This window comes from Nelumbo lutea, chromosome 3 (assembly GCF_056320005.1).
Source record: "Nelumbo lutea isolate HS-2025 chromosome 3, American lotus-T2T, whole genome shotgun sequence".
Taxonomy (NCBI): Eukaryota; Viridiplantae; Streptophyta; class Magnoliopsida; order Proteales; family Nelumbonaceae; genus Nelumbo; species Nelumbo lutea.
The window spans coordinates 105,117,695-105,136,921 of record NC_142686.1 but is presented as its reverse complement, the minus strand read 5'-3'; the positions used below and the strand labels follow the sequence as shown (position 1 = coordinate 105,136,921).

The window sequence follows — 19,227 nt, the reverse complement described above, 5'->3', positions numbered from 1 at the left end:
TGCAGGTTTGGAAGTGAGGGGAACTGCACAAGCATGGACAAAAGCACTCGTTCATCACGGATAAGACAGTTTCAGATCTGGTAAGAGATGTGGCGCCATCAAAATTTATCTTCAGAAGGCCATGTGGAGATCTTACCCAATGCCACAGGGGGTGGAGGAGGAGTGGACTGAAGCATTGAATTAGGAAAGTCATTAGAATGACATGTCTCTCAGGTATTGGTATGCAAAGTGGTATGATCACTGTAAAATGTAATCAAGACTCCAGTTTTGTTTGTTAAAAGGAAGAGAATTCCGTGCTGTCCATAGATGCTAGAGTATACTGAAAATTTTGACAGTGATGGCAGTGGATTCTCTGGTCTGTGGGGAATGGTTTAGCCAATGTGCAATCCATTTAAAGGTTGATCGATGAAGCTGGCTATTACGTCTGAAATACAAGTCAGAGGTAAACCACACAAGTTTGGCTTTTTAGCCAAAATAGAAACAAGTGATCAGTTGTGGATTGCCTTTTGAAGCCTGACTTTGGTAGGTAGTGTGCATCAATGTTTTAAAAACTGACCCGGAATTTGAACTGTTCTGGCTAGACAGTTCAATCATCCAGTTCGAATGGATGGTCCATTAAATAATTAAAATAAAAAAGCCCAAAAACCATTGAATGGGTCGATGGTTTGACCACCTTGGTCAATGAACCCATTGACCAATTCAACGGTTTTTGGCCAAGGGCCAGACCTAGTTTGGGGTAAAATAGAACCGGTTGCCTGGATGGATATTGGGCTGAACGGTCCAACCGTTTGGGTCAACGATGGTTCAAAAAATTGAGTGAAACAGAGTGGGGCAAATTACATTCTAAAGACAAGTGTAATTGAGATCTGCTCCTCACAGAGCATGCCTCACACCAATCTCACAGCCACATCCCATTATGTATGAGAACATCTCTCCATGAATAATAAATTCAAGTATGGAAGATGGTTCCAATGTACAGCCAGGACGTGCTGTGAGGTTGGTGCGAGGCGCCTTATGTGAAGAACAGATTGATTCAGAACTTTTCCTCCAAAGTTTGTGATGCCATTTCTCTACAGCTCAGTTGTCGTTCTTTGCACCGGCTCCACTAATAAAATGGTTTTCCATCTCGACCACAGGTAAGAATGGCTTGGGCATTATCAGCAAATGGTCCTGGATTGAAGTTTAAAGCCAACCGTGACAACACCAGTGGTGGGGCCGCCGGAAGGGGCGCCTTGGGGGTTGGGACCCTTGGATCTTTTGGTTCTTGCGGGAAAAAAGCCTTGCAGAGCAGACGCCTGTGAAGGGCATCTATGGTCACTTCAGGGATTTCTTCTATATAGACGAATCAAGGTGCTGGTCCTTTCGTTGCTCTTTAAATGCTCATACTTGAGTGACATTGAAGTATTAATTAGTTTAATTTTATATCACCTACAATAAGGCACGAACTAAACTAGAAAACAACTGTGTTTGATGCAGGTCTTCTTTGGCCAATTATGTTAGAAAACATGTCTACGGGATCTTAATTACTTCCTGTACTTATAAACAAACTTCGAAACCCTCTTGGATGATCTATGAGGTTTTCTTTAATTATAATGAGTTTAAGTTATGTGCTGCTGGATTTATATACTTGATTTTATGATCACTGTTGATTTCATATATGTGACCGTCCCAGGTTGATCATTCGGAGCTTTTTGCTCAAGGTGGGAGGACAGTTATCACATCAAAGGTTTATCCAACAGAGACAATATATGAAGCAGCCCGAGTGTGTTTGCTACAGGGCCAGCGTCACTGCCTCACTCAAGATTTGGCAGATGAATTCCGCCTTTATTCACCCCTACTCCAATGAGCAGGAGATGTAATGGGCATGTACCCCTGCAACCTGTCTATATGTATTTATGATTTCTACAGGTCGGTCAATGTCCGTTGACATTGGATCTCTGTTGAACGACCAGAAGAAAATTATGTTTTAATCAAAGAGATATAGTTTAGATCAAGCGTTGTAGTGTGAAGAATGAGAGGAGGATTCGAAGAAAGGTGCTTACCATCGGTTGATTTCTTGCTGCCGGTGGACTCCACGCCGTCGGACGTCGTTTGTACAGTGAAATAGCCGGTGGTCTGCTCAGGAGAAAATGGGAGGGAGTTCGAATGATTCATGAATTCCCAAATAGTTAAAATGGATTCTTTTAATTTTTGTCGGGTTCAACCGAATTCATCCTTGTTACAGAATGCGAGCTCTTAAATTTGATGAAGCGACGTCATGGTGAAGCCATAGGGCCATGATTTTTGGAGAAATATATGCTACGTCCGTTGGCGTAGCTTTAAACTTCTAAAACCGTAACTCTAATTAAATTCTCTTCTCTTTTGTCAATAACGAACTCCCATTAAACCGACTTCTATCCGATTCACCAACTCTCTCTGTCTGTCTGTCTCTCTCTCTCTCTCTCTCTCTGACTTTATGGTCTTCTCTCCCATTCTCAAGGCGACATGGGTCTTCTTTATGAATCTCTGACTCAAAAGAAAACTGGCATGAAAACCAAACCCAGCAGGAATGGACCATCACCACTTCTGTGCTTCCTCAAAGAGCTCATCGGAGAAACCAGCCTCGCCTTCTTCGACTCGGTAAAAGAAAAGCTCGGGCACATCGAGACTCCGGAGCTGGACTTCCCGGTGCAGTGTCTCTCCTCAGGTCACAGTTAGCTGCTGCTTTTGTCATTTGTCAAGGGAAACATGTTCACTTTTCTTCTTCAATCCCTTCTCTCAACTAAGATCGAGATTCGGGCTTCCTTATCGCAGATGTCCCTTCGACGCTGCCGCCTTCTCTGCTCCTCCAACCTCTGCCGACTGCATGGTTTTCGCCGTCGAGAAACTTTTCCACTGAGAAGTGGACTGGACCAAAGGCGCCTACTACACTGAGAAGTTCGACACAGTCACACAAGCGATTTATGGGTCTGGGTTCTTATACTGCATGGATGCAATCGGAAGACTCGGTGCCTACAATGTCAGGGAGGATTAATGGAGTGCCATCTACATATGTAAACACCCCGGGTTCAGGCATTCCTACTTGGTGGAGTTTCAAGGAAAAATTCTCATCTGGCTGAAAGATCCGTCTGGCTATCTTCTAGGGCTTCATAAGATTGAGCGTGGAGTTGAAGCCGGAGGAGGAGTTGAGGGAGGCTACTGTGTTTCTGGGTCCCTTCGGTTCTTTTGACTCGGCTTCGTGGGAGGGGATAGAGAACAAAAGTGCTTGTTGCTGGGTACTCAGTCCAATGGAAGATAGACTGTATCAGTGTAAGGAGTTTGGGTTGCAGCACACCCCCATCTGGTTGGAGCAGTAGTGGGTTTGCAGGAGGAAAAGCTTTTCTTTTTAGTCGGACCCTAAATTAGATTCAGTTTCAGTTTCAGTTTCAGTTCTTTCTGTTAAGTTCTGCTGTTGCTGCTTTTTCTTTCTTTCTTTTTTAACTGGGGACTATTCATTATGCTTTTATAAGTATCGTCTAACATTCCGGCATTACCTGCGCTCAAGCCGTGGAACATTGCTAAATATATGCAATTTAGCACGGTTACAAAATAGTAGCATTGGGCACTATCCCAGTTTAGATGATAGAAACTCAATAGACCAAATATTCAAAGAACTGGAATTGGGTTAGTCAATTTTGCTCCCACAACGGGTCAGTTTTGAATCAAGATTAAAGTATCAATACACCCATACGCACGAACAGACGTATCTAGTGTTTTAATACCACAAAACATCATTTTTTTTTCATTTTTTTTTCAAATTGGTCAGTGGATTGGTCTTATGCCTTCCTATCCCTGAAAATGCTCAAAATCCCAAACCCCTTGTATTTATTTACAGTGTCAGTGACTTGCCGATACGATACGTATTGTGTCGAAATTTTGAACCCCAGTTCTGATGAAGTTTAGAAGTACAAGTCAAAAGTTAAATTCAGCACAAAGATAATTGGAGTCGCTGATGTTCTTCACCAGGCCGTCCAGGATTTGGGATCCAAGACTTTTACAGAAACAGCAGAGCAGACCTCGAGGATACAAGGCAAAATGATCAATGGAGAGTCCTCTGCGCAGCAACTGTACATAAGCTTGTTCAAACAGGTCATTTCTGGGTGTAATCCCCGAGCATGGAATTGCAAAACAACTCTTCCATACAGATGGATCCTTTGTTTATTAGGCAGGCAATCTCCTTTTTCTATTTAGGAGGGAATAGTCGGCTATCTTGAAGTCCGCTTGAACAGGATAATATAAGAGATTTTGAATTCAAGAAACCATCAAAAGAACCAAGTCAAAAGTTATTGATCTTTTTTGGAGGGCAACATCTATTTGTAGCAGGATATTTGGGGCATAATAAGATGGAATGTAGTGGGCTGGTTGTCACCAAAGAGCATACTTCATTTCTTCTTATTCAAAAAACGTAGGTTACTTCAACTGCAATATCTTTCTTTTCTTTTCCCCTCTTTTACAAGCACACCATATCAACACTATTTGTGGTAGACAGCCATAATAAACAGGTAATAAGGTCCCCATTCCTCCCCTCCTAACCGCATTTGACCTTATAGGAGAACAGGGCTGTTTGTTCTATACCTCTAACTAATTACAGACTGCAGGTCATCCTTAGTTATGTCTTTCAGAGTCTCCCTTGTCTTTAAGAGCGTAACCATAATCCGAGTGCTACACCAAGAAGCGCAACCATAACAACAAACAGAAAGGGGAATCCGACATGAACTTTTCTAACACCACTCTGCCTTTTTGTTATTGCCTGCAAAGAAAGAAGAACAGACATCACAAGCACAAACCTAATTAGGAAGCATTTAGAATCCCCAAACCTCTTTAGAGCAAGGAAATATAACTGGAAAAGTTCTTTAGAATCCCCTGAACTAGGGGCAAGATCCAACAAATGATGAGCTATTTACAAAAACAAAAGAACAAAAGAACAAAAGAACAAAAGAAAGATCACATTAAGTGGTAGAATAACAATTGCAGAATTGCAGCCACTTGTGGATTGAATGGAAGCAAAACTGGAATATTTAGGGGTTGACACAAGAAATAATATAACTAAAGAAACTCTAGGGCACTTCAAGAACCCCATACAGTACATAGAACCCACCAGTTCATTGATCCTGGTCAAAATCAATAAAATAATCCAAGCATATTAACAATCAAGTGTTTTGGATTTTTCTCCAAAGTCTTGACCTTTAACTCCAGGTTCTTGTGGCTATCCATGTTTACCCAACTTACCATAACTGTTTCCGAGTGTGACCAAACAGTAGCAGTAAATATAAAGCGTTACAGGTATTACAACTGAAGTTATGACCTTGGAAAAATAGTAGAGATATGTAAGTTTAAAAAAAAAAGATCCAATTGTAAAAAATCACTCACTAGTTCTTGCTGTAATGCTTCCCTCTCTCGAGTGATCCTTCTCCTCTCTTCTTTTAGCTTTGCAATAGTAACTTCGGCCTGCAAACGAGTTTCATCTTCATTACTGTTAACCATACGACTTTTAAATGTAGGTATACCATCCTTAATTTTTACTAATAAGTAATAAAATAAAACAACACCAGCACATTCTCTGCTAACTAAAGCAAAAACATAGAATGCAGTTTGAACAGGCAAGAATTTTGGGTTCATCCATGCAGATTTGGGACTCTACCATGACACTTGTTTTTTTCTCAACGTTCATAAACTTAAATGCAGAGAAAGCCTCTGGGCCTTGGAGATTGTCTCACTTTTTGCATGAAATCCATGATATTTCATCTATTTTTAGCTGTAGCCTTAGGTGGATAGCAAGAAACCTAAATCATGTGGCTGATGGGTTAGCAAAATCTGGATTGGAAATTTTTTTAGTGCAAGTTTAATGCCTTAACTGTTACTGTCTCTTGCTTTCTTGTTGTACATCCTCCTTTTTGTTTATAATACAAATTATCTTTCTTAAAAAAAAAAAGGAGTAGGAAGTCAATGGGAGAAATGAAATGCTAGCTACTTGTGTCCATAATATTTTAGCAAAGTTCCATTCTTCCAACAAAACATATCTCCATTTATAACAGGCTCAGAAATGAGAGTTGCTCTCACTTACTGATTTCCTGCTCCTTTGTTGCAGATATCTAGAATTGGTTCTTCTCCTTGTTTGGGTGCAGGACCTGCAGGTGGTTTTTATCAGCGGAGGCTAATCTGCTGTTTGATCCTTCTATGTTTACTTGGCCAAAAAGAGAGGGAGGATAATGTGGAGGTGTGTTAGAGCAGCCTTGGCTTGGACCATTTGGGAAGAGAGGAATGCGGGAATTTTCTCTGAGAAGGAAAGAAGCAAGGAAGAGATAAAGGATTGTGTGATTTGTAGGGTGATCCATTAGATCAAATCTTTGGACCTGTTTTCTCAATTTCTCCTGATGATATATGGAGAAACTGGGAAGGAGTTGCCAGAAGTTCTTCAAGAAAGGAAAGAATAAATGCTGTATGGCTGGCTACCTCCACCTGAAGACTATGTGAAATTGAATTTTGATGGGAGTAGCGGAGGGAATCCAGGACCTGCGGGTAATAGGAGGGGTTGTGAGAGACTTTGAGGGCAAACTGATAGCCTTGTTTTTTGGTCCAGTTGGGATTGGGGACTCTCTCAAGGCAGAATTGTTTGCGGCCCTACAAGGAGCACAAATTGCTAATGAATTGAATATAACCAATTTGGTGATTGAAGGAGACTCAAAATTGGTGGTGGGTTGGTTTAAGAATCCAGAATCTGTAATATGGTGCTACAGGGGTGAGATAAAAAAAATTATGGATCACTAAGAATATGAACTTGAGGATACAATGGGTGAGGAGATTGGCTAATGGGTTAGAGGATGCTTTGGTCAAGCAAGGGGTGAAATAGACAGTCTTTGTTTTGGGCTCACTTGTAATTTTTTCTGTTTTGTTTACAGAGAGGTAGCAGCTTGTGCCTCTCTAAGGGACACTTGTAATTCTTATACATTCAGATTTAATAAATTTAAACTCATTTACCAAAAAAAAACAAAAAAACAAAAACAACCTCAGGACAGAAATGGAGTTTTTTGCTCCTCACATACTTAACAGAACATTGAAGAAAGCCCCCTGCATTCTGTTAGAATTGGGAAATTGGAAGTTGAAAAACCAACTAACCTCCCTTAGTTTTGATTCCTTTTCCTCTATCTTTGAGTTCAAATCAAAAATAGCCCTAGCCAAATCCCTAATTTCTGCAACAAGTTTCATCTCTTCCACATTATTAGCTGGTTTCTGATCTACATCTTTTGTAGGCTTAGCTTCCTCCATGGCCTAAAGTACATGACAAAAAATAAAAGTTAGCTGTTGTATGAGAGTTTTTGCAGTGTAAGTCTGCAGTCATCATCTTAAACTCTGTAAATAAGAATGCAATGCATATTGACTCATACTACATGTTTCCTTCAAAAAAAGGATAGTTCTGAATAGACACAGGACAAATCAAGTAAACCATGACAATGAAAGTGGGACTTAACACAAAAATTTCATTGCATTTCCATGAATTATGCCCCTCTGATCTCTTTCCATAAAATTAAGAAAAAAAACTACGACCAGGGAGGGAGGGAGGGAGATTCATTTACCACATGAGGTGGATAAAGATTTTCAACTCCATTTGATACTTGATCTTTTAAAGTTGCTTCACGGTCAGGATCCTGCTTAAGAGCCACATTAATTGATTGTAGTACATGAGAATGAGGGTGGAGAATAGAAGGTATGATAAACCAAACTAAAAAAAAAAGTAAGCATTTCACATACCATACGACCTGGGGGGATGTTTTCATCTCCATTCAGTACTTCATCTTTTAAAGTTGAAGGTTCATGGTCAGGCTCCTGTTTCAAAGTCCCACTGATTGGTAGCAGCACAGGAGAATGGGGTGGGCTAACCAAGGCAACAGGAGAATAGGGTGGGCTAACCAGGACAACTTTCAACTTGTTCTCTTCAATGTATTTTCCATTATCTTTTGTGAACTGCAAAGAAACCAATTAGTAACCTTGAAAAACAACCTAAAGTCAGTTTAAACCACAGGCAACACTTACCATGTTAGGTACAATGTCCTCTGCAGTAGTCCCAAGAGGAACTGTTGTGCTTTGAATTAGGAACTTATCTTTGCACTGCAGATCAGGTGGTGCTTCACGTTGAGCTTGCATAGTAACTACAATGACATCAAATACAAATTGTGAGAAATCAAATATTGAATAGGTAGATATGGCACATAATAGAATAGAGGCAACACATAAAAACCACTATTTTCTGGTTTTCTAAGTTGTATAACCTCTAACTCAGCTTTACAGATTTTGTTCACAACTGGCAGACTGAGACAGCAAATTCCAGCATATCTAACAGATTTAAATAAGAACAATGAATGTAGTGCTATGGGTTGTATCATCTAAAGCTTTCCATCATTTATTTATTTAGGAATGTTATCTGAGTGCTACCCCAGTGGTGATGTAGTAATCATGATTCTATTATAACCCCTGTCACATTAATGGGTCATCACTTTTCTCTTAATTAAAACAGTACAATCTGTTCTTTCACATTAAACACCTCTGAAGCCCAACCATAAGTAACTGAATGCAATTGGAAAGTGACCAACACATATTTATTCAATAACAATGAATAATTTTTCAGAAATATAAAAAGAGAAAAAGAAAAAGAACTTTGATATCACTAGTTCATTTCTATGGATATAAAACAGGGGACTGAGCGATTATATATGGGATATTCTGAAAATTTTAATGTATTTTCATATGTTATATAGAAAGGTATTTTGGTCATTTAACATGCGGGTCCGGCCTAGTAATTTAGTTTGTCTAGTTATAGTTTATTTGTGCCTAAAGTTTCAATCATTTATTGAGTTGACTTTGAAGTGGCAATTCTGTCATTTTCAATTTTGATTTTTGAGCTCTATTAGGATTTTTATTGGCTTTCAATCCATAAATATGTAATATATGTCCTGCAGATGCATAAATTGAGTTTATTTCAGTTCTTATAGCTTATGCTAGTTTAGGAGTTATTGAGTTCACTTTGAACTAAATCCGAAAGGGATTTAATAGACACTTTCCTACCCCTATCCCCTCTTCCCCTTCCCTGAGTACTGCCACAACCTTCATGGCTTGGATACCACAACATTGTAGAACTCCGACAATCTTTTCACCTTCCTTCCTACTACCTGGGAGGTAGCCTAGGCTGTCTAGAGACCAGTCAAACTCAGAGTCAAGCACCTTGCTCAGTTGAACTGAATTGACATTAAGGTGGGCCTCTTGATCTCTTGATACCTTGTCTTTTCAACAACTCGTGAGCAATTTCTTCACTGCCCAGGAAATAGACACCCACGAAAGTTCACAAAGTATGTACACGTTCAATGGCAGCAGGGTCTGAGCCATTGTCCCCACCAATGTCTGATCACTGATGCAAACTTGTTTCTAGCACTTTGAGTCCCCAAAACTTCCAAGGTCTCAGCACTTTGAGTGATTCTAGGTTTTGTCTCCTTTCTCTCTCCATCTTTTCTTTAATCTTGCAAATAGCTAATTCAACCATCAATAGTCATAAGTTATTCATAGAAGGGTGTAAATTCAACCTTTCCAGAGGACTGAAACTGATCCACATGAGGGGTTTTTTCCCCCATCAAAACTCAAAATTTCCTAGATCAACACTTTCCATCCTTATGATATAGGACAGCTCAATTCTAGTCCTTAGAGAATGTTGAATGGTCTTCTTTGATCAGAATTTTATGGCTGTTGGTGGCTGTAATGGATTCTTGAAGGAATAAGAAAGAAAAAAGGGAGAGAAAGAAGAGAGAGGATACCTAAAATCACTCACGGGGTGCCACCACTCTAGGGTATGGGAACCACTCACCATAATTATCATAAGCTGAAGAAAACTCAATAAACTTCATTGCTCTTTGTGTAAAACGTCCATACATATTTATAGACTCTAAACTCATAATAACCCTAGGAGTCAAACTGCTAGACTCATTATAGTCCTAGGAGTCAAACTGTTAGACTGAATATTCTAATAGGACTCAAACTAAGTTGTCATATCCTATTTCAATTCAAAGAAGACTCAATAACTCTAATCCTACTTGTGCAATGACTCTGAAATTTTAAACATAAACAAACTATGAATAGACATTCAAACCCTATTATTGGACCCTACAAAAAATTGTAAAATGGCAAAATTATCCCCGGTGTCCAAAAATACAGAAATACATAAAATTTCAAAAAAAAAAAAAATCCAATTTTGAGTCTTCAACTCCTGCATCACCTTATGTCCAGACCCTCTTTGATTCTCATCATGTTTAGACACTCCACATAATCTCCATAGTCTTTCATTTTACCAAATTTCATCCAAAAAAACCATCAAGAACCCTAAATGTATAACATTTATGTCCTTCTATTCAATATGTACTTTTAAGCCTACCAAATTTGGCCACCCTCTACAACTATCCATTCAAAATCTACCTATTTGAAAGTTTCCTTAGACCAATTTTCCTTGTTTCAAAGTTTGTTCACCATGGACAGATGAAACTCTCCAATTAAGCCCCAAGACCTTTCATAACCCATCATTACACTCCTAGACACATCCCTGGTCACTCCAATCCTAAATCAACCAGGAGCACTTATCCTCCTTAGGACATCAATGATCAATGCAACATCAAAATGGCCTACCTAGATTGGTGCTGAATATGGCTTTTTTTGCATGGTAAATGCTTGATGCCCCTGCAGTTTTCCTTCAAAAGATTGGATTGAATAGTCATAATGTTGTACACCTTCTCATGCAATAAACCTTCCGGTTCATAATACCACACTAAAAATATCATGTGCTATGGATGGTGATATCAAAGCATATCATTCCCTTTCAGGCCTTCATACATCGCTTGTTGTTCTCATACCTTAACCAGTTGCCTCTATCACCTTCCAATTATTTTCCGTCCCAACTTATGGATGAAATTGGGGCAGAAAAACATGTAGTTGCACTTAGAGTCTTATTCTTAAGGGAATAATGAACCAATTGGTATAAGTTTTACTGTGCAATGCAAAAGTGGATTTATGTTGCACATGCATGTCATTGAATTGACTTTCTAAGTTCTTGGGCCATAATAAAGCACGAAGACAAAATAAGCCTGTCAAATCAAAAGTCACAAAGTGACCCCCTAAGTTCAGTTATTAGACCATATTTGAAAGAATGGTAGGATCCATCTAATGGACGCCATAAAGGTTGCGGAATGGGTGGGCGAATTTCAAAAATTTCCTACCTTTTCCCAACTGAGAATCATATTCCATAAATTTAGAATACAATATTCAAGGATCCTACTTGAACCATAATCAATCCAGATCTGTACCAAAAGATAAATGGGAGGAATATACCTGATCCGGAGAAGCAGTATCTCCCAAAGTTGGTGTTCACGCCCAAAGAATGCTCCAAGATCTGTTCCTGCTGAAGATGACACAGCTGTGAATGGAACAGAACCAGCAGGGTGCGTCCTACACACTGGATCCTTCACAAGAATCCTCTGGAAGTACTAAACACTGAATCTTTTTCAGTCTTTCTTGCAAGACTGATGTCAAGAACAGATTTCTTGACTTTCTTTTCTGCAAAGATCTAATCTTGCAATGGCAGATGGCGGCGGCAGGAGGAGATCTCCAAAACGAAAAAGGCTGAACTGCTTTTTCTCTTTTTCTGGAGAGTATGATATCTGATATCAATTCGCAGGAACCTTTCTTGCGATTTTTCTTGGTTCGAAATCTACTGTAATTCTCTCTATCTTGGTTCGTTTTTCTCCTCCTTTCTTCTTGATTAAGAAGCCTCCTTATTAGGAGTTATCCCAATCCAAATCAGTATTTGGATAGGGGATAATCTTAATCCTTTCTGCAGATAGAGTTAGCTTACTCCTGATCTTATCAGGAGGTTACCAGATTCAAATCTAATTTGAATTTGGTCTCTAAGAGTGGATAAGGCTAAAGGCACAATCCTTTTACTAACTTTAATCTCAAATTCGCCCCATGGATGGGTGATCATATCAGCCCACATCGAAATGGACTTTTGGCCCATTAAGTGTTCAGTGTCTAATTACTTTCCAATCTGCTGCCCAGTTGGGCTTCTTTGTATGGCATGGGACCCAAGCATTGATCTACACACCAGCCACATGGGTTCGGCCCAGCCTCTAAAACAAGGCCCAGCCGAATTCACTGAAAAACTCAATGAACCCCTTGAGTCCATCATATGGACCCTATGGGCCCAACACTTACATTAAGTGGTCCCTGGGCCAAGCCATCTTATAAAAACCCAGGGACTGTGGGCAGGTGCAAGATTAGCCCATCAGGTATTATCCTCAATGGTCTTACACTTAACCTCTCAGCCCTTAATGATCAAGCACTGCCCGACAAGAGAGGACCTCTCCCTCGGCTGCAAGGAACAGTGCCGCACTCTCCTCTCACATGGATCCCGGGAATTAAAACCATTTGCAAACGATTTGAAACCGTACACATATATATATAAATATATTAATTTTGCAAAACAAAATTCCAACGATTGAAATCAACTGCCGGCAGTTTGGTTTCCATCAGAGAGAGTGCATTCCCGATCATTACCCTTTGTCCGACAAAGTGGCTGATTCTGTCACTATGATCACCCACTCAGATGAATTCTCAAACTGCCCCAACATATCCAGGTTTTGATCCCCGCTAAGGATCTCACTGAATGGCATATCAAAGGCAGCCTGATCCAACACCTAGTGAAATGTCATAATCGAGTCTAGGGGTCAGGTGTAACTTTCCAGTTTTGCCCATCTATCTCCAAGGTCCAGGGCAATACTGGAAATCTGGTCCGGTTTAAGGATTCAAGTAATCCCATACTGCATGTGCCTCGGGTCTTACCCTGGTGGCTGAGACAGGCCATCCCAACACTTGGTGGCACATCAGCATCAGCCTTGGCAGGATAAATCTCCCCAGACTTATCCAACGGCTGTAAACATTTAAAACTAACATGAGTCTCTATAAATGTCCAGTTTTAGGGTTTTACACAGAATTAAACCAAACAACATGAATCAAACATGCACTTTATTTATTTCCACTAAATAACAAAAGTACATCAAATCAGATTGAAGCTAAGGGCATACAAAACTGTCTAACAATATTAAATTATAGAAATGAGAAGGCATAAACCTGTAAAGTCACTAGTCGATTTCGGCTGAATAACGCCAGTATTTGGCCGCACACAATACTTCTTTGGAGCTGTAGTTTTTACCTGCAAAGCCATCAATCCCCTTCAGGAACAACCATTGCATATAATGGTAGCATTATGTATCAGAAATGTCAAAGATATATAATAGGAGTAAGATCTGAGCAAACATTGAGATCTTTCAAAATCAAAGATCTCAAATATGCATTTTTAAAATTGTGCTTGTTCCAACAAGGGAAATGCAAAAGAAATATTGAGGCAACTCAACCCCTGTCACAAGTTATTTTCAACAAATTCTTCCTTATCAATGAAAAGAAAAGGAAACTACAGAAAGATGGGGGAAAGCTAAGCCAGTGATGAAAACTAAATTTTAAACAGATAATTAGCCTAACAAAATAGTGTGCTCGTTAGTATAGAAACTCGGAAGAGAAAATGGCAGCACTAAGTGATGTGAACATGATATCCATGAAAAAAGTTTGCACCTTGAAAGCTACACATTGATCTGAGTTGTTGACGAGTTGTACCAAGCATGAACTTTGCTTCTTCAACTCAACTGGCAATGAAATGATAAAAAAGGTTACTATCTCGAGATCATTGATCTTGCAATTTACTCAATGAAAGAAATGGTGAAATAAGGACAAAGATGAAAAAAAAAAGCATATTGTGCAAACATCTAGATGGGATTACTACCATTGTTGCAGACCAATATGACAAACAACCATGGACTAAAAGTTGTAAGAAGGATAAATAACATTGTCCAACATGGAACAAATAGGAAGAAGAAATATCATGTTCATAAAATTTTCATTATGCTACAAAAGGTACGATGTACAAATGCTATATAGATTGTGGACATTCTGATATTAATGGATCTATGGTGCAAATGTGCGATTGGATTGAACTTTGATTGGTAACCCTAAAGATGGGTTGAATGCAAAGTCAAAACAATGGAGAGATGCTTTAGCATCAAATGGTCAAGATAAGTCAAAGTTATCAAACTAAGGATACATGTATTGCTTACTATTGCAATTTTAGTAAACATATTAGTAACAATGTTGTTGCAATTATTGATGCTGAGGAGATGCCCCAAACTAACCACTTTGGTACCCTTCGATCAATAAACCATGCTGAGGGAGAAATTAGAGGACATTGCCCATAAAATTGGAGTTGGGTGTTGCATTGGGGAGGTACACCTAGTGTATTATGTCACTAGTTTATACTTTATACCAATGAGACTCAGAAAGAAAATTCCATAAGATAATTATACAAGCAGCATTTCTATATGGGACAAAGAGTTGGAAGATCAAGAAATAACATATTTAAGAAAAATGGGTATAACTGAGATGAAAATGTTGAGATAATGGGTGGAAAGAGTAGAACAACAGAATCAGAAATAAACATATTATAGAAGACTTAGGAGCAGTTCCAATAATGACAAGTTGTGAGAGAGTGGACTGAGATGGTTCGATCATGTGCATGGAGGACAAATGATTGGACTAATGAGGATTGAGTTGGTTCAAGTAGAAAGCTTTAAAAGAGAAAGGGTAAAATGAAAATGTAATCTAAAGTGGTAAAAAAATGATTTAAGAGCTTATAATTTGATAGAAACATGGCTCTTGATAGAGTACATTGGCAGTAAAGGATCCCTATAGCCAACCCCAAATAGTTGGGATTAAGGCTGTTTCGAGTTGAGATGTAAAACAGCATAGCTCCAGCCATATAAACTGTCTTTCCATCCTTTCAATTAAGAGACCATCTAGATAATGTTTGTTTTTAAACCATTCCCTTCCAAATACCCCAACGGATGTATAAGTGAACAAGATAGCATGGTATAATTCCTCTTTTTTGTTACTCTTCATATACCAGGCCCAATCCACACGGGCGTGCCATTTGGAATGACCAAAACATGATCAAATAATTTGATAACGTGGCCAAATATCCATTACATATTGACAATGAAGATGAACTATAGACTCCAAATACTTTTTGCACAAACACAAATAATCAATCATGATTGTTCTCAATACTAAGTGATCAATAGTACTCAAAATCTGTAAACAAATATCATCTAAATGAGAAAACGCAATTTTAGGTGGAAGGTGGAATGACCAAATAAACTTCTAGGATGAATTGAATGAATTGAAGTTTTTTTTTTTTTTCTTTTTGATAAATTTGGATGAATTGAAGGTTGGACTAGGGTTAACAATAAACAAATGTTAGTGTTAAGATTGAAAAATGCCAAGCAATTGAATTGGTTTTGGGTTGATACCTCAAGCAACCCAATTTTTCACATGCTGATCTTGATTTAAATGGCTATGATTTCTTCTTTTTTTGTTTTTTTTGTGCAACAATATCATGTAATATACAAATAAAAAAAAATTATCGCGTGCAATATGTTATGTATATTATAGTAGGTTTCAATTAGCCTGAGTTGCACCTCTCTGAAATTCCATGGGATCAAAACACCATCAGTCCCAACTAAAAGCCTAAATCATGCAAAATAATTTAAAAGTGAAGGAATTATTGAGACCAACAGCTACCAAATGTGACAACTAAGTTATTTATAATCAACTACGACCAACCCCATATGGTTGGGACAGTACTAAGTTGAGTTGAGCTATGGACTAAATGAGAGAGAAAAAAAAAAAAAAAAAAAAAAAACAGAGAAGAAAAATATGATTTCCAGTAGTACACTAAGTTGTACTGACTGTTCGATGTAACTTGATTTCTGCAAACAACCGCATGTAGGTTAGAAAGAAGTGATAAGGTGGAAATAGTGTTAATGAATATCTCAGGATTTTTCTAGTTGACAAAGTTTAATGTGATTAGAGAAACACTACTGTTCCTTACTCTAGCAAAAGCATTTTCGGTATTTGTTGTCAAGTGAGAGATTTAAATATTAATTAATATTTGAACATTCTAGCTCATAGTTGAACTGTTGAACAAATCCGTCATAGAATTTCAGTTGGTAAATTAAAAAAAGCATAATAGAAAGGATCAAGTTAATTTAGTTGCGAGTTGTGACACCATGGGATTTAGTCTTCTTTCTAATAAAGGCAAACGGTGATCCGCTCAATTATCTGTTAAAAAGATAACCGTGAAAACGATACATGTAATAGCTCTTTATCTTCTTTCTTGCAATAGAAAAGCCATCTACTGCGGAAGAGAGGAGACACCATTACAATCATCACCTAATAAATTAGCAGGGCAATTGGAGGAAAGAATACATGAAGTCCCAGTTCTAATGCACTCACATGTGAACTTGAGTTCACGGGGGCGAATATCCAAAAGCTCTGGATTCATGATTCCTCTTTTCCCGAAACCAAAACCAAACGTCTCAGCTCTGATGGCAAGCGCATTCACCAAACTCGGGATCTTCTAAACCTGCAAATCCAAACAGAAGAAGATGAATAAAATTTCTAGGATTACTACAGGAGATTTTGATACAAGAACCATTCTGATGCTACGCCAGACAAATTTTCGAAAACAACCCAGAGGGCAGGGTGAACGTGGAAAAAGACAAGAAGAACAGAACAAAACCCGCTTACAGTAATAGATGCGAATTAGAACCAGTATTTAGTAAATCCACTGAGTTTTATGTAAATCGAAAATTAGCTGACCAAAATTACAAACAGATTAAATTTTAATAACCACTCCATTAATAATGAAATCTAACACCATATTCAACTAAAATTCACTCTAACTCATGCGACAATGTCGAAACTATTAGGATACTAATTTCCAAACCTCCTATACTGCAACCGCTCGCGACAACTAAAATAAAATTAGTTCAATCAGAAGATCGAAGTCGAATAACCACGAAATGATCTTATAAAAACCAAGGACCAAAGGATTCAAAGCAACAAACGAAGAATAAGAAGAAAAGAAGGATTACTAGTTGGTGATGAACCCTAGGTAGCGAGTCACTGTCAAGAGTAGCAGATACAACATACAAGGAGAGAGACGACTTTTTAAGGAAAATGAGTTACCATAAATTAGCGATCCCTTATCGTTCCGGTGTTAAATTCGGTTTCGATTTCCCCGCGAAAACGATGAGGCGTTGGTTGTTTCGAGAGGATGTGAAACTTCGAGAGCTTGAAATGCAGTAACAGAGAAGAGAGAACAAATCGGGAGACCAGAGACAAAGACAGAGTCTGAGTCCGAGTCGTCTGAGTAGTCTTCTTTGATGTTAGGTGGTCTGAAACATTGAGGCAGTAAAAGCCAAGTATGGAGATCATGGAGTGGAGCTATCAGCTAATGGAGGTAGTTGTGTGTGACGGTCTGGACGGTTGGGCCCATGGAGTCAGGTGGCTGTAGCCTTTGTAGTAGGTGCGTGCTTTCAACGGCTCCCACTCGGCCTGGGTCGGCTTTAAGGAAAAGCAGTAAAGCACTTTAGCTTTTAGACGGTACAGCGTGTCTAGGGACTGGACCCACAGGACACGTGGCTCAAGCACTGCCGACTGTACACCAGAGATCATGTCCAACGTGTTGATATTCGGTGGTTGGGATTGGGATTGAGATTATTGGTGGGCCCATTTGCTTCACCGCGGTGACACGTGGTTCTTATACAGAGCTCGGACTTTTTTTCGATTCTCGAAGTCTGACCTACTACTGTTGCATCAGCCGACAAGATGCAGGATGCTAACGTAGCTCGCGTAGAATGAAAGCGGGAACAAATGATCAATACTCAATTGTACAGTGGGCAGTGGAGCATGGACGATGCAACCCAATATGGAATGCGTTGGGGTTGGAGGCTTGGAGTTTAGCTGAACGCTTTAGCTGTTCAGCGGGCTGTAAAATTCTACGCAGTATTAAATACATGGGCCTTAATACTGACGTCAAGGAGATCCCAACTCACGTATCATCCAAAAAATTATCGCACCCCGTGTGCTGAAATCCTTTGAACCTTACAATCCCATATGTTTCTCCACTAAACCTTACGCCCTCTTCTGCTTTAAAGTTTAGAGACACGTCCCTTTCAAGATGCCCGGAGAAACAACGACTCTGAAATTGTCGGTCCCCACTTAAAAATAAATGTGGAGTCGGTTCGAGAAGCATCGGAGGTGGTTAAGAAAACTTTAAGGAGAAGAATCTTCCCATGTATTAAAGTGACCATGGAAAACGTCCATGCATTTATTAAGCATGCATGGAATCCTACACACCATGTTGATGCTAGTCACGATGATAATGGTGGGTGGGTTTTCATCTTTGAAGAAGAAGAACTTCAGAAGGCTTTAAATAGATGACCCTGGTTCATCAAGGGGAGCTGGGTGTTAGTTGCATCCTGTCAAGATGGAACATCAGGGGAGAAGATTAAACTGTGGCACTAGAAAGTCTAGGTGCAGATGTTCAACATCCCACGAAGTTACATTTCCAACCACAACTGTAAGGTTTTTGCTTTAGTAGCAGGTAGAGTTCTTGAAGACAATCCTGAGATTGAACCAGGAAAGCCCACAAGGGGAAGCATGGTAAAATTCCACATAGAAATCGACTTGCGGAAGCCATTATCAAGAGGTTTTGTTCTAAAAAACAACAACAATCCAATATGGGTTAGATTTGCCTATGAAAATCTCACAAAACTTTGTATCTACTGCGGATTAGTAGGCCACAACTGGAAGAAATGCAAGCTCATACCAAAATTCATTCCTCTCAATGAGATCAAGTCAAAGCTAGAAGAGAGAAAACTGGACGAGTTGGGGGAATGGCTGCAGGCAGAGCACAGACCAAAGAAACCATTCAACTTCCCGATCCAGCAAAAAAGTTTGAAAAATGTAGGAGCATCCAAACAACTACAAATCTGTCGAGGAGACCAAAAGTTCAAAGGAAGACTCGGAGGATGAGTTACTCAAGAAGAGGTAGAGGTTAACGGATGGTCACCAGCCAGCGACGCCAGGAAATGGCAAAGCAAAGGACCGAACAACAAGAATGAGTCAAGGTTAGTCAAGTGAGTCCTCAAAGCGGAAGCAAGCTGAGTCTAGCAATAGTTCCACTCAGAAATTTAAAAAACGAGACTCATTTAGTGTGGGCCTGACTCC

At 39.2% G+C, this 19,227-nt stretch overlaps 1 protein-coding gene and 1 long non-coding RNA gene across 3 annotated transcripts; one reads left to right on the top strand and one right to left on the bottom strand.

Annotated features, from left to right (window-relative positions):
- Nucleotides 1–1,753: 1,753 nt before the first annotated feature.
- On the top strand, nucleotides 1,754–3,508 carry LOC148867352 (uncharacterized). The gene is made up of 2 exons (XR_016109953.1): nucleotides 1,754–2,686; nucleotides 2,794–3,508. It is a non-coding gene; the product is annotated as an uncharacterized LOC148867352 (long non-coding RNA).
- An 872-nt stretch (nucleotides 3,509–4,380) lies between these two features.
- On the bottom strand, nucleotides 4,381–17,529 carry LOC148867351 (vesicle-associated protein 2-2-like). Of its 2 annotated transcripts, none has more exons than XM_088978299.1 (10): nucleotides 17,182–17,529; nucleotides 16,447–16,576; nucleotides 13,675–13,745; nucleotides 13,177–13,258; nucleotides 8,050–8,165; nucleotides 7,768–7,980; nucleotides 7,593–7,664; nucleotides 7,135–7,287; nucleotides 5,389–5,466; nucleotides 4,381–4,768 (listed from the first exon to the last, which is right to left on the bottom strand). In XM_088978299.1, exons 2-10 carry the CDS (start codon nucleotides 16,493–16,495, stop codon nucleotides 4,655–4,657), a joined length of 948 nt encoding a protein of 315 aa, XP_088834425.1. In that variant the 5' UTR covers nucleotides 16,496–16,576; nucleotides 17,182–17,529; the 3' UTR covers nucleotides 4,381–4,654. The 2 variants fall into 2 exon arrangements, with proteins under 2 accessions (XP_088834425.1, XP_088834426.1); XM_088978300.1 differs by lacking the exon at nucleotides 17,182–17,529 and adding an exon at nucleotides 16,940–17,043.
- Nucleotides 17,530–19,227: the final 1,698 nt, after the last annotated feature.